Here is an 11,767-nt window from a genome sequence, read left to right on the forward strand (position 1 = left end):
CTGCTCACCTGAGCTGTGCGTGTCTTACGGACAAAGTCTGATAATATGCAAAAAGATGAAAAGACATGAACATGAGGTAATGTACTGTATGCTTTTAAAGATTAGAAGCACCGGGTGTAATGGTTTCACACTCCAAGACTAAAGTGGCACATACAAAAAAAGCTTTTTCAGATTTTTTTTTATGTGAAAAATGTAAACTAAACGACAATTATGCAATAGCAATCACGAGTTCCACTTAACATTTTAGTCTAGTCCAAAAGTAGAATGATGAAATAATGAAAGTAGGAGAACAATGTAGGCTGGCACTAGGGATGGGTATCGAAAACCGGTTCTTGTTGAGAACCGGTTCCCACTGTTTCAATTCCTTGGAATTGTTTGCCATTTTTGCAAACGATTCCCTTATCGATTCCAGTCGCCCCGAATGACGTCACCACGTTGCGGAGCGTCATTTACCTGGCAGGAAACATGGCGCGTAAGCGGCTCAAACGCTCAAAACTTTGGTTATACTTTACGAGAACGGATGACAACAGGGCAACTTGCAATACTTGTAAAGTAGATATTTCATTTAAGGAAGGAAACACTACGAATATGCAAAAGCATTTGCTCACAAAACACGCGATAACCTTAAATGAATGTCGTGTTTTTAATTCCGCTCCGGACTCGTGAATCTCAACCCAGCAGCAGCGGTAACGTTTGCACGTCCTCTCCCGTTAATGCGGCAGGTAAATAATCAACTAACAGTGCATATTATGTTAGTGCGATCTGCCTTATTACAAAACCTGCCATTACTGTGCGTTTAGGTGACCATGATGAGAGAGACAGACAGAGTCTGGCTCAGATGCTGGCAGTTCTCGCTGCAGTCTACCGGTAGCGTCTCCTTTCAGGCCAGGATAGACGAATGTCACCGAGCAGTGACTAAGTTTGTGGTCAAAGGCTTGCACCCATTTGCCACAGCAGATGATTTTCAGTAAGTGAATGTGTTTAATTGTAGGCAGGGACATTACTGGATATTCTTGTGTAATTGCTACAGAATAATTGATGTTATACTTTGTTATTGCTACAGAAGAATATTTATTTTATTATTTTACATTTACAATTTTTTTTTTCCTGGGGACCCTGTGATACCCCATTGAAGAGCCGTAGGCTGTGGATCTCTTAAGATCTCACTGTTGGGTTTGTAAGGCCATGTTACTCCTAAATTTCTATCTTGTTCAAAGAGAAGATATAAAACAAAGTTCTAAGCTATTAGACCTTAGTGTTCTCCTTTTTTTTAAAAAAAAAAGAATCGATAAGAGAATCGATAAAGAATCGAATCGTTAAACAGAATCGAAAATGGAATCGTGAAAATCTTATCAATACCCATCCCTAGCTGGCACTGCACAGGAATTAGTTCTGTCGGGTCTTGGATGCAGAGAAATAAACAGTAGGTTTACTTCACAGTGGGCTTTGAACACTGGAAGAAATCTAGAACAACAGACTTATCCTCAGGCCTCTATTGCTGCAATGTGGTAGATATAACAATACATATAACCAAGAGTATTACATCTATCTGAGTGCATATATGCAAAAACAACCAGCACCACTTTATTTGTGAAACTACAGAACTGCTTACAGTTTCCACTAAGGTTTAATAACCTGACACTTCTACAAGTGTGAGACGATGAAAACTTGCCTTTGTGTAATTACAGCCTATTGTTAGAGACAGAACAGAATCTTTTATTTGCTCTGTGTTTTGCATACACAAAGTAGAGAAATGCAGGAAAGATAAAAGCATAACTGCTGGCTTCAGGCTGCCTTCCAGCACTTATTTTCAGCACAATGAGGCCCTGGCTGCTGCTGTCTCTGCTCGTCTCTGACCTGACTCCCCCAGGACACGGGAACTGGGTTATGGATTACTTCAGCTGGACTTTGTGCAGAAAACTGATCCTCGGTGGACAGATGGCTCCCAAAGGGCTGAAGATACTTCAGAGCCAAAATGAGTGTACATGCTTCAAAAGAAACTACATGTATGCTGTTTTGCTACACAAACAGAGGAGCTACTCCTTCTGCTGGCCGTTCACAGTCCACAGTGACCATGGACACACTCTGTCTTTCAAAGACTTGAGAAGAATAATGCAAAGGGATCAGATTCCTGTATTGGTATGCTTATTTTATTCAGTAATGCTGTTAAAAAAAGGTTTCCTTTTTATGTCTTGTTCTTCATTAGGAAAACTACTCCCACCATCATCTGTATTTGTTTTTAATTTATACATGTTCCCTCTTATGCTGCTCCCTAGCTCCTCTGTGCATGAATTATCAGCATACCAGGTGGGAATGTCACATTTTGCAAAGCAGCCAAGAGTCTCCCACATTACACTACCTCAAAAGCACAAAGCTGTTGACTCAGTCACAAGCTGCTTTATTTTTACACCCATTTCATGCTGCTGATAATAAGAATATCTGACATGCAGCGTGTTTTTGTGCCAGATTACAATATTTATTAGAGAGAAAAAGCCTTTTTGGGTAATGCTTTTAACTAAGCGTGACACCGTGACAGTCTCTTAGCATGTGATTCTAATATTTACTCCAGACAATCTGGACATTTATCAAATAGAAGACGTGCGTCCCACTTCAGATGTCTAAATTTTACTCGTAACGCCACTCGACCATTTACAATAAAAACGTTCCAAATTGAGGTTTACATAAATAAATCCTTGTTGGTTTATTTCCCCTTCAAATTTAATTAATTTTTAATATTTTTTGCCTCCTTATGTGTGGCCCATCTAACCCACCAGTGGGGCCTGCCCCACAATTTGTGACCAACTGGGTTAAACAGGCATATTAAAAATAGATTTCATGGAAGAACAGTTCGAACAGTTGTTCTCCCTCTACTTGCTCAGTTAACAATGGATGTGCTGCACAGTCGGGCGTGTGCTTGGAGCATATTTGTGTGTTTGCAGTGCTGCAAAAATTTCACAAATGCACTTTATGGTAAAGAAAGCAGATTTCAATGAGGAAAAAAAATCATGGTAGATTTCTATGCTGTTATGGACTTGGTCCAGACTGTTTTCTCTCCCCGGTCTGTCATGGTAAATGGACTGGTTCTTATATAGTGCTTTTCTACTCTGTCCGAGCACTCAAAGTGCTTTATACAGCTAATTCATTCACCCAATCACACCCAATCACACAAGCACTTCTAAGCTTAAGTGCTAAGTATCTAACATTCACACTCCGATGGATGCATCGGAGAGCAACATGGGGTTAGTATCTTGCCCAAGGATATTTGGCATGCAGACTGGAGCAGCCTGGGATTGAACCACGGACCTTCTGGTTAGTGGCTGATCCGCTCTGCCACCTGAGCTACAGCCACCCCAATATCATCTGTTTCCATATCTATTATCCCCTGTCCAAGTGTCAAGTTTACATGTCTTGACATGTCACGTGACTCTCTGAGTGCTTGTTACTTCCTGTTTTATTTTGACAGTCCCTAGTCTCATGTGCGTTACTTTTAACTTTGCTTCCTCTGTTTGGTCAGAATTTGTTTCAGCTGTGTTTTCCACCTGTTGCCCATCCTCTTGTGATCCTGTGTAATTAGGTCCTTAGTTTTCATCTGTTCCTTGTCATGTCTGTTACTCAAGGTTTGTGGTTTCAGTTAGTTTACTCCAGTTCAGCTCTGCTTCTTATATTGTTCAATCAGCCATTTACCTGTGCCTTAAGTTAAGTCTGTCTGCCAGGTCCTTTATTTTTGGTCCTCTCTCTGACTGCCACACAACAAGCCCATGACAGTTTGATGGAAAAGAAAAGAATCAAACTAGGGAGGATTGACTTCAAAGACACTTCAGAAATCAAAGTAAAAAAGACAGCAAACATTCTGGCAGTGGCACATACTCATGAGCCATCCTCGAGGAGTAGGACTACCTGTGCAACCCCTGTAGGGTCCAGGTATTGCCTCATGCTACCAGTAGTGACACTGACCCTAGCCAAATGCAAAACTAGAGAAAAAACTGTTGGAAAAGATGAAAAGGAAAAAAAATGTCAGTGGCTTCCGTCTGTAAAACCATTCCCGTGTTGGGAGTTGTCTCATTGTTGCCCATTTAGTGCATCTGTTTCATTAACTCCAAAAGCAGCTGAAACAACAACCCCCTCTGCTACGTACGTACTGTCTTAATGCTATACTCTGATCAAAAAGTGTTACTTACATTTTTTGAGCAGCTTACATTTTCAAGTCTTATTTGATCCGACTTGGTAATTGTTCTATGCGTGTGCAGTGTTTGCGGTCTGTCAGAGTTGCCCCTCACTAACAAAGTCTCATTCAGAAGAACAAGTGCCCAAAGTGTCCAAGTCTCCAAGATGGATATTTCCATCTGGACTGGAGTCATGGTGATGGAAGTTGTTTTTATGGCTCACGCATTTATCTGGAAACATTTATATAACTAATTCAGCCTTCCTCTCTTGTCACTTTAGACCATTCTTCATTGTGGTGAAAGAAAACTTGTTCCAGCTTTCGCGATGAAGTCAAACACAGCCCTGTTTCCTATTAGCGATGCTCCAAAAACTAAGACTGTTAGTCAAACCAGTCACATTGCCATGGATATAATTAAAGATAGCCCTGATTCTAGACCTTCATTGTTAGTGCTCCACCGCTCCATTGTCTCAGGACAAAACCTTCAGGCTCTCTTAATGAAGAAACCCGAGGTTTGGGCAGCCACCATCACTGCTCATTTGCAAAAAATGCTGATGGAGAAAATCTGTGCGACTACAATTATGATTGTTTCCTGCTGTCCAAAACTTAGTGAAATTGCAGAAATGAACATCAGGAGGACCTCAAAGGAAGAGTCTGAACCACTACAGACGAAACTAAATGCACCAATGGACATTAAAATTCTCATGCAGCACAATCAAAGAGGATCTCTGAGAACTTCAGTCGGTCAACGTGACATTTTCCATGCAGCTACTCTGCACTCTGGCACCTCTTCAATGAAAACGTCAGATGTGTCACAGTTAAAGACACAAGGACATGAAAACATTCTTGTGAAGCAAAAGCAACTTTTGAACTTGAACGAAGACTCCACTCGCCAAAGAAGTTTTCAGAAACAACTTTCTTTAAAAGCAGCATCTGGTGTGGATGATGTTGGATTTGATGCTACGAGGCAACCCCTCTTGGTATCGAAGGAGAAGAAAGGATTCAGAAATAGACCACTGAATAAGATGAGGCCCACTCAGGACGATAATAATGAATTATTTAGCTGGAAAATGATCACAAAACAACCAGAGCTCAGACACCCAGAAGGAGATAGTAAAGCAGAACAAAATATGAATCCTATGGAAAATGGAAACCAAAAGAGATTTGCATACGTCCTACGAACACGCTCCACGCATAAAACAGATATTCATGATTTCAATGAAAAACAAATGCTGTCTGATGTGGGAGAAGAAGCCTTAATCATGTTTTTCCTGCCAGAAGCAGCGATGGAAATACAAACGGATCCAAGATCTGAAAGAAAGCTTATTTCCAACACAGACTTTAGATGGAAAGTGAATATTCCTGAGCTGGGTGACCTGCCACCCATCACTAAAGCTTTAAAGGACATCGCTATTAAACAATACGACTCAAAATGTAAATGTTTGAAAGGAAGAATATGTTTATTAGAAATCTTTGTAATAGAGAGCTTAGATAGGAAAGCAGTGAAATGTGGAAAAACTATAAAGGAACAAGTCAAGGAAACCACAGAAAAACCAGAGAACTCACAAACAACTAATATATACGACGAAACAACAAGAATAAACCACACTGAACATGAAGGAAATCTGAAACCAGAGGAGACAGTCGCACCCTCACCTCGCCCGCTCAAAATGATAACAACAGAACACATAACAGACTCAAATACAGCAAACACGAAGATTAAAGACACAACAATAAGTACGGAAGTTGTCACTCAAAGCAGCACACGCAAAGATGATGGACAGCCGAGCGCAGAGAAGAGACCGACAACTGGAGTGAGTCCAGAGCCCGAGGCACACACTGAGCCAGGATTTTTGAAGAATGAAACAGAAACTACGCAAGCAACGACCGTGAAGCCATTCTCAGGCCTCAGGATGAGAGAAGACGTCCTAGAAAATCTAACCAAATTTCTGAAAGACGCACAGAGTGAAGAAGAAGCTTTAAAAAGCAGGACAGAAACTGAAAGAAAGGAAGATCAAAATCATCCACGAGTGGAGCCTGCACACAAGCATGCAAAAGTAAGTATTTCTTCAAGATTTCCATGAAATTTTAGATTCAATTAAATAAATAGTTGAATGTTTGGGGAAGTATATGTCCCATTTGACTGTTAGATTCATATATCTATCATTTAAATTAGTTACATTTCACGAGTAATGAAATACTATATTAAAACAACAATCATTTTAACCCCAAATTTTGGAGTTGAAATTTCCTTTTCTTTTCAAATCCAACCAATTGAAATATTTTGAGTTCCTGTGAGATATTCGCCCTTTTGAGTTTTGATTAACGCTGTAATGCCTGAACAATGAAGTAATTAAACAAACAAAAATTTCTAAAATTGCAAATACATTTTAATTTGTATTGTTTTTGCTACGTCTGATATTTTGTGCAATTTATTGCTCACAGTAGGGCCTCATGAGTTTGATTGTAAACATCAGGTTTTTCAGGAGAAAACAATGTCTTAATAACTCAACAAATCATTTGAGTTCAAGGGTTAACTATTTTTAACCATTAATGTTGGCTTTTAGTCCCCCGACATCTCATACTGAGATGCTCAATGATTTATTTTTTTTTAGAGGCTGAGAATTTGTTTTATTTACTTCCATGCCAGAGGAAGCAGTGACACCAGGGGTGCAGTGGGTTGATGGGTTAATGATGATTTTATTCACAGATATTTGCAGAAATGAAAAGTTAGAGTTAATCCAATTTGAGAGGTGAACAAATACTAAGTAACCTTAACTAAAAAAAATTGCGATTACAGTACTTAAACATACTAATCCAACAGTATTTCAACTTTTAAGTTCTACAACTTAAGAAAAATAAGGCATTCAGTTGCATTAATTTTTTAAGGCCTGTAAATTTATTTTGGTTTGCAGTGCAATGAAGTGATAGGTGGTCCTTCAGGACAGGCCATCAAATAGATAGCTTATTGCATTATATAGTATTTTCCAAGTAAATGTTTACCTTTGAAAAAAAAATGGTGTTGGAAAATACTTGGCCAAAAATGATTATTAGCCCTGATAAAGTTGTAAGTAATAGTTTTGAGTAAAATGCAACTGAAAGATTTATTTATTTAAATAATTAATCATTGAGGAAAATGTGGTTTGTATAAACTGAATGTATATCAGTCAAGTGAATTTAATTTAACTGGGTTGAATTATATTTAAGATTTTACATTGTATTTATGTAATAACGTTGCATGGGAAATTTACATGTACTCAAATTTCTTAAACTCACTATTTTGGGCATTCCTTTTATTTTGAGTATAACACGATGAACAACAATGACGGTGCTGATGAAAGATCTTCTCAACAGATTTCAGGGGACACTGTGCCGCTCTGCACAGGTTTAATACATCGCACGAAAGCTGGCTGGAAACACTGCAAAGAGAGACTCGGAGGAATAAAGATGTTTGCTTCAAGGCATCCTATGGTTCCAGGTGAGCTGCAGACAGACCCTATCAAAGACGATGACAACAGCCGACGTAATTATGAAGAAAACGAACACTTCTATTATTTTGATGGAGTCCTCAAAAGAGTTCAAAACAATTTTTACCCCCACTACAAGAGAGAGACGGAAAGTGGCGTTCCCGCAGAGACAAAAAAGAGACACTCGTGAAAATCTTCTCAGTTATATTCTGCGACTTACGTTAAGGAATAGGGGTCAGTGACTTCAAAAGATTAGGTGCTGAAGATGATTTCTAGAGACATGATCAGTAATGTCTGAAAATAAGTGAAATCCACAAGGTGACCAAAGGACCTGAACGAAAAAGCATGCAATAACAAGAGCTTTATCCACAGGACAGCAAGTGGAAAGCAATGTCCTGTTTGAAGTATGCTGGATCATTCAAAACTTCTAACTTCTCTTTATATCCAGAGTATAAATACTGACAGTCTGAGGAACTAACAGGACAGAAAGTGAAGTTCACAGTGAAGATACTGTGAACCTGAATTTTACTGTTTAAAAAAAATGTATTTCCTACCTCTGAATATAACTTATAAGAATGTAGAGAGGTTTGCCTAAACGTGTTCACATTTTGACTTGATGCACTTAATTGTGCACAAGCCAAGAGGGCCTGAAGTTTGCACTATGTATTATAAAAGACTTCACAGAGTAATTCTAATTCATATAATATAATTAATCAGCCTTTCTGTTTAGCAGAACAAAACAGAGCATTTATTTTCACCACAGCCTTTGTACATGACTTGTGGTTTTGATATTTTACCTGTAGTGATTGAATGTACTGGGTAAGTGGGAACACAAAATAAAACAATTACTGTGTATAAATTGTCTAGACTGGATATTTCTAGTATTTGTTGCCTGAATTTGGAGATTTTTCTGTGAACTGCGAGTTTGTGAAACATGTACAGTTAGGTCCATATGTTTTTAGACAGTTTTGCCTCTGTACACCACCACAGTGGATTTCTACTGAAACACTCAACATGTGTTTGAAGTGGGCTTAGTTTGTTTATTTATTTATTTTTTAATTCTTGGAAGAAAATGCTTTTGGAGTCAGTGAAGCACCGAAGTTAGAATCCATGGGCATAACAAATTGCTCTTTCCTCCCTTAAGATGCTCTGCCAGGCCTTTACTGCAGCCAGGCCTTTGATTTGGCCACTCTCTACAGTTTTTGCTATCTTTGTGACACATTTATTTGAGTTTTTCAGCCTTTTGAGGATCTCCTTTGCTGTCATCAACATCTCTTTGGGCCTCATATTGAGAGTTTCTATGAAAGCAAATCAAGTTCAACTGGAATTAGTGCCACGTTTTTTATTTGCTTACTCTGTCATAGACTGACAAGAGAAAAGGCGTCATCTGTTAAACCTCTTCAGTCAAAATCTACACATCTTAATTGTTTGACAGTTTTATTTTAACCTCCTAAGACCCAAACTCTTCCATGGCATGCATTTTTAATGTCCTCGCAAGTGCATATCAGGCCCATGTAGAGCAAAATTGAGTATTTTAGTCTAAATAACCCAATATGTGATGTCCACATATGTGAACGCAGGGTCCTAGGAGGTTAAAGGTGGTGTACAAAGACAAATATTGTGTAATTGCATGAAAACGTCTGGATCTAACTGTCTGCACACAGTGAAACAGGTTTCCCTCACTATGAGGATTCCTTCTTTTCATATTGGCTATTACAAAATGCAAGAAACAAGTTCATTTAAAGCCATGAGTGTCAGCAATTTGACTACAATGAAGTAATTAAAAACTATAGCCTTTCTAATAATAATTTGCCCCCCCCCCCTCCCCCCCTTAAGTGCTCACTAAGCTCATAAACGCTGTCTTAGGATTCACGAATGTATTTGTAATGTTGCATGTCCTTCATGTTTTTTACTGAAAGTGTGTTAAAGAAGATCTATGAACAGGAGGCGTGATTACAACAAGAAAAAGATTTAATATCAGCCTTAACATCTGTACATGACTAAGAAAACCTTAATGTCTTTTAAGTACTGTATTTCCATTTCACTCTCACCTGGTTGGCGAAATGAAACATCTTAATGGTAGGGCGTCTTTAATGGTTTTGTGTATCTCCTAGTCAAACTGTCCATAAAAAAAATAACTATTATATTGTCTCACTGCTGCATGATGACTACAAACATTTCTATTTTGGATTAATGAGTTAATGATAATGCAGAAATTCAGGCTGATCATATTCAGTCAATGTAGTATTTGACTCTTTAAATACTACCTCCAGGGTCATGTCTAGCGCCTTATTTTAAAATAAAAGTGTTTAGGACTTACATGCATCACACTATTGATAAAATCCACATAACTAGATTGTACTAGATTTTAATTCTAACATAGTTTGAAATTAACACTTTTGACACTCAGAGCAGCTGTGTCTTGCTGCTAGGTCATCCTAAAATACAGACGTATAGACTCCAGAGGGCTAAAAGCCCACTTTCTTCTGATTGGCTGTCCTCTGGAAGCATGATGAGGGGGAAGCACACGATGCTTGTAAGCTGAAATACTGGTACTTGTTTGCCACAGTGTTTTAGGTGACCGTAGTCTGAAGCCAGGATTTGTATGTAAATGCTGTACTATGACATGTAAACGGCTTGCACTGGGTGTTTAGGAAACAGCACAACTTTAGACTAGAGCTATTTAAAGTAACGTATTGTCAGATCAGAAAAAGTAAAAATGATGAAGACAGAATTTACACAATCAATGAATGACTCATAATAAAAATATAAAAATAAAAAAACATGCAGATCCCCGAAAGCCACACTGAGCCATTGCTGTAAAAAAAAAACCCAATGAAAACATCATTTCAATGTCTGTACAAAACATTTATTTGAAATAGACATAAAAACAGCTTTGATGTATTTGCATCATTCATATCTGAAATCCACGACGAGCAAACAATAACTAAGGAGACATGGCTTAATGGAAATCATGAACAGAAGGGTTTTTTTTTATACAAGGAAAAGGAAGTTATGTGAACAGCTTAGGAATTGCAATGAAATATTTAAAACCACAGAAATATTACAAAAACATGATTTGTCTGAGTAAACAAAACATGCACTGAAGCCTATTCACTGCTATACAACACCAGGAAAGGCTGAGGGGGATTAAAAAAGAACTAAAATGGTATCAGGTGAAAAAACTGGATCCAAATGGAGCATGAAAAGGGCGTACAGGGTCCCTAGAAATTGATGCAGGCTGTATTTTCATTGTCTTTCAGTAGATGGCAGTGCCAGCACTGTAGCATCATTCTTTAGCAACAATATATAACTCTGTAACTCTTTTCTTTATACACGAGGAACTGCAGAAAAATGGGCGAAACAAAATCTAGTTAAAAATAGTCTTTTTTTAATCCTCAATAACTTCATACGTCACTATATTCATTTTAGTCTGTTAATATAGTTGCATATATACATATATATAGTTTGTGAGACTTCTATGCTCTCTACACATATACATGCGAGAAAATTGGGTGGGAGGAGTCTTCTTTTTGAAACCAGAAAAGGTTTCCTTCATCTTGTCTGAATCTAAGTGAGACAAAACAATCCGTACCTGCACCCTGCGTCACTGCTGATATGAAGGGACTATTTGGTCAGTCGGCTCACTCAAAGTCCAATTTAAAAAGACGCATTCAGCGTTGGGCATCACGGACGCTTCGACAACGTGCCCAACGTGGCCTCGGTGGAAGAAATGGCACCGAATCACTGACACGCCCGCAGCCGAACGGATTCTAAGAAAACACTACGAGCTGAAACTACAACCTGAAACATTTGTTTTCAGTCGTTTTGCCCTGGTGCTACAAACCCCGACAGTACTAATACTGCGTGTGTATTCCAGGGGTCACTTTGGCAATGGCATTAAACAACAAGAGATAACTATTTATTTATTACAATAAATATATCAATAAATAAAATGACCTTTTGAAATTCTCCAAGTTACAAGGACACACTTTTTTACTAAGCTACTCATCGTCGTCCCAGCAGAAAGAGCTGGTGAAAGTCCTTCTTCAGCGTTGTGTGTGAGTAGTAACACTGAACAGGACTGAATGACGAGGAAGGCCATTTCTGATGTGACCAGGTCGTAGAAAACAATAAC

The 11,767-nt window shown here is 38.5% G+C and overlaps 1 protein-coding gene across 2 annotated transcripts; it reads left to right on the forward strand.

Annotated features, from left to right (window-relative positions):
* The first annotated feature begins 303 nt into the window (after positions 1-303).
* Positions 304-9,443, forward strand: LOC146513978 (uncharacterized). 2 transcript variants are annotated; one of them, XM_085167220.1, is made up of 4 exons: positions 304-722; positions 801-2,139; positions 4,444-6,219; positions 7,517-9,443. In XM_085167220.1, the coding sequence occupies exons 2-4, from the start codon at positions 1,819-1,821 to the stop codon at positions 7,817-7,819; spliced, it is 2,400 nt and encodes a 799-aa protein (XP_085023346.1). In that variant the 5' UTR covers positions 304-722; positions 801-1,818; the 3' UTR covers positions 7,820-9,443. The 2 variants fall into 2 exon arrangements, with proteins under 2 accessions (XP_085023346.1, XP_085023345.1); XM_085167219.1 differs by having other exon boundaries at positions 304-2,139.
* Positions 9,444-11,767: the final 2,324 nt, after the last annotated feature.

Source organism: Neolamprologus multifasciatus, chromosome 7 (assembly GCF_963576455.1).
Source record: "Neolamprologus multifasciatus chromosome 7, fNeoMul1.2, whole genome shotgun sequence".
Taxonomy (NCBI): domain Eukaryota; kingdom Metazoa; phylum Chordata; class Actinopteri; order Cichliformes; family Cichlidae; genus Neolamprologus; species Neolamprologus multifasciatus.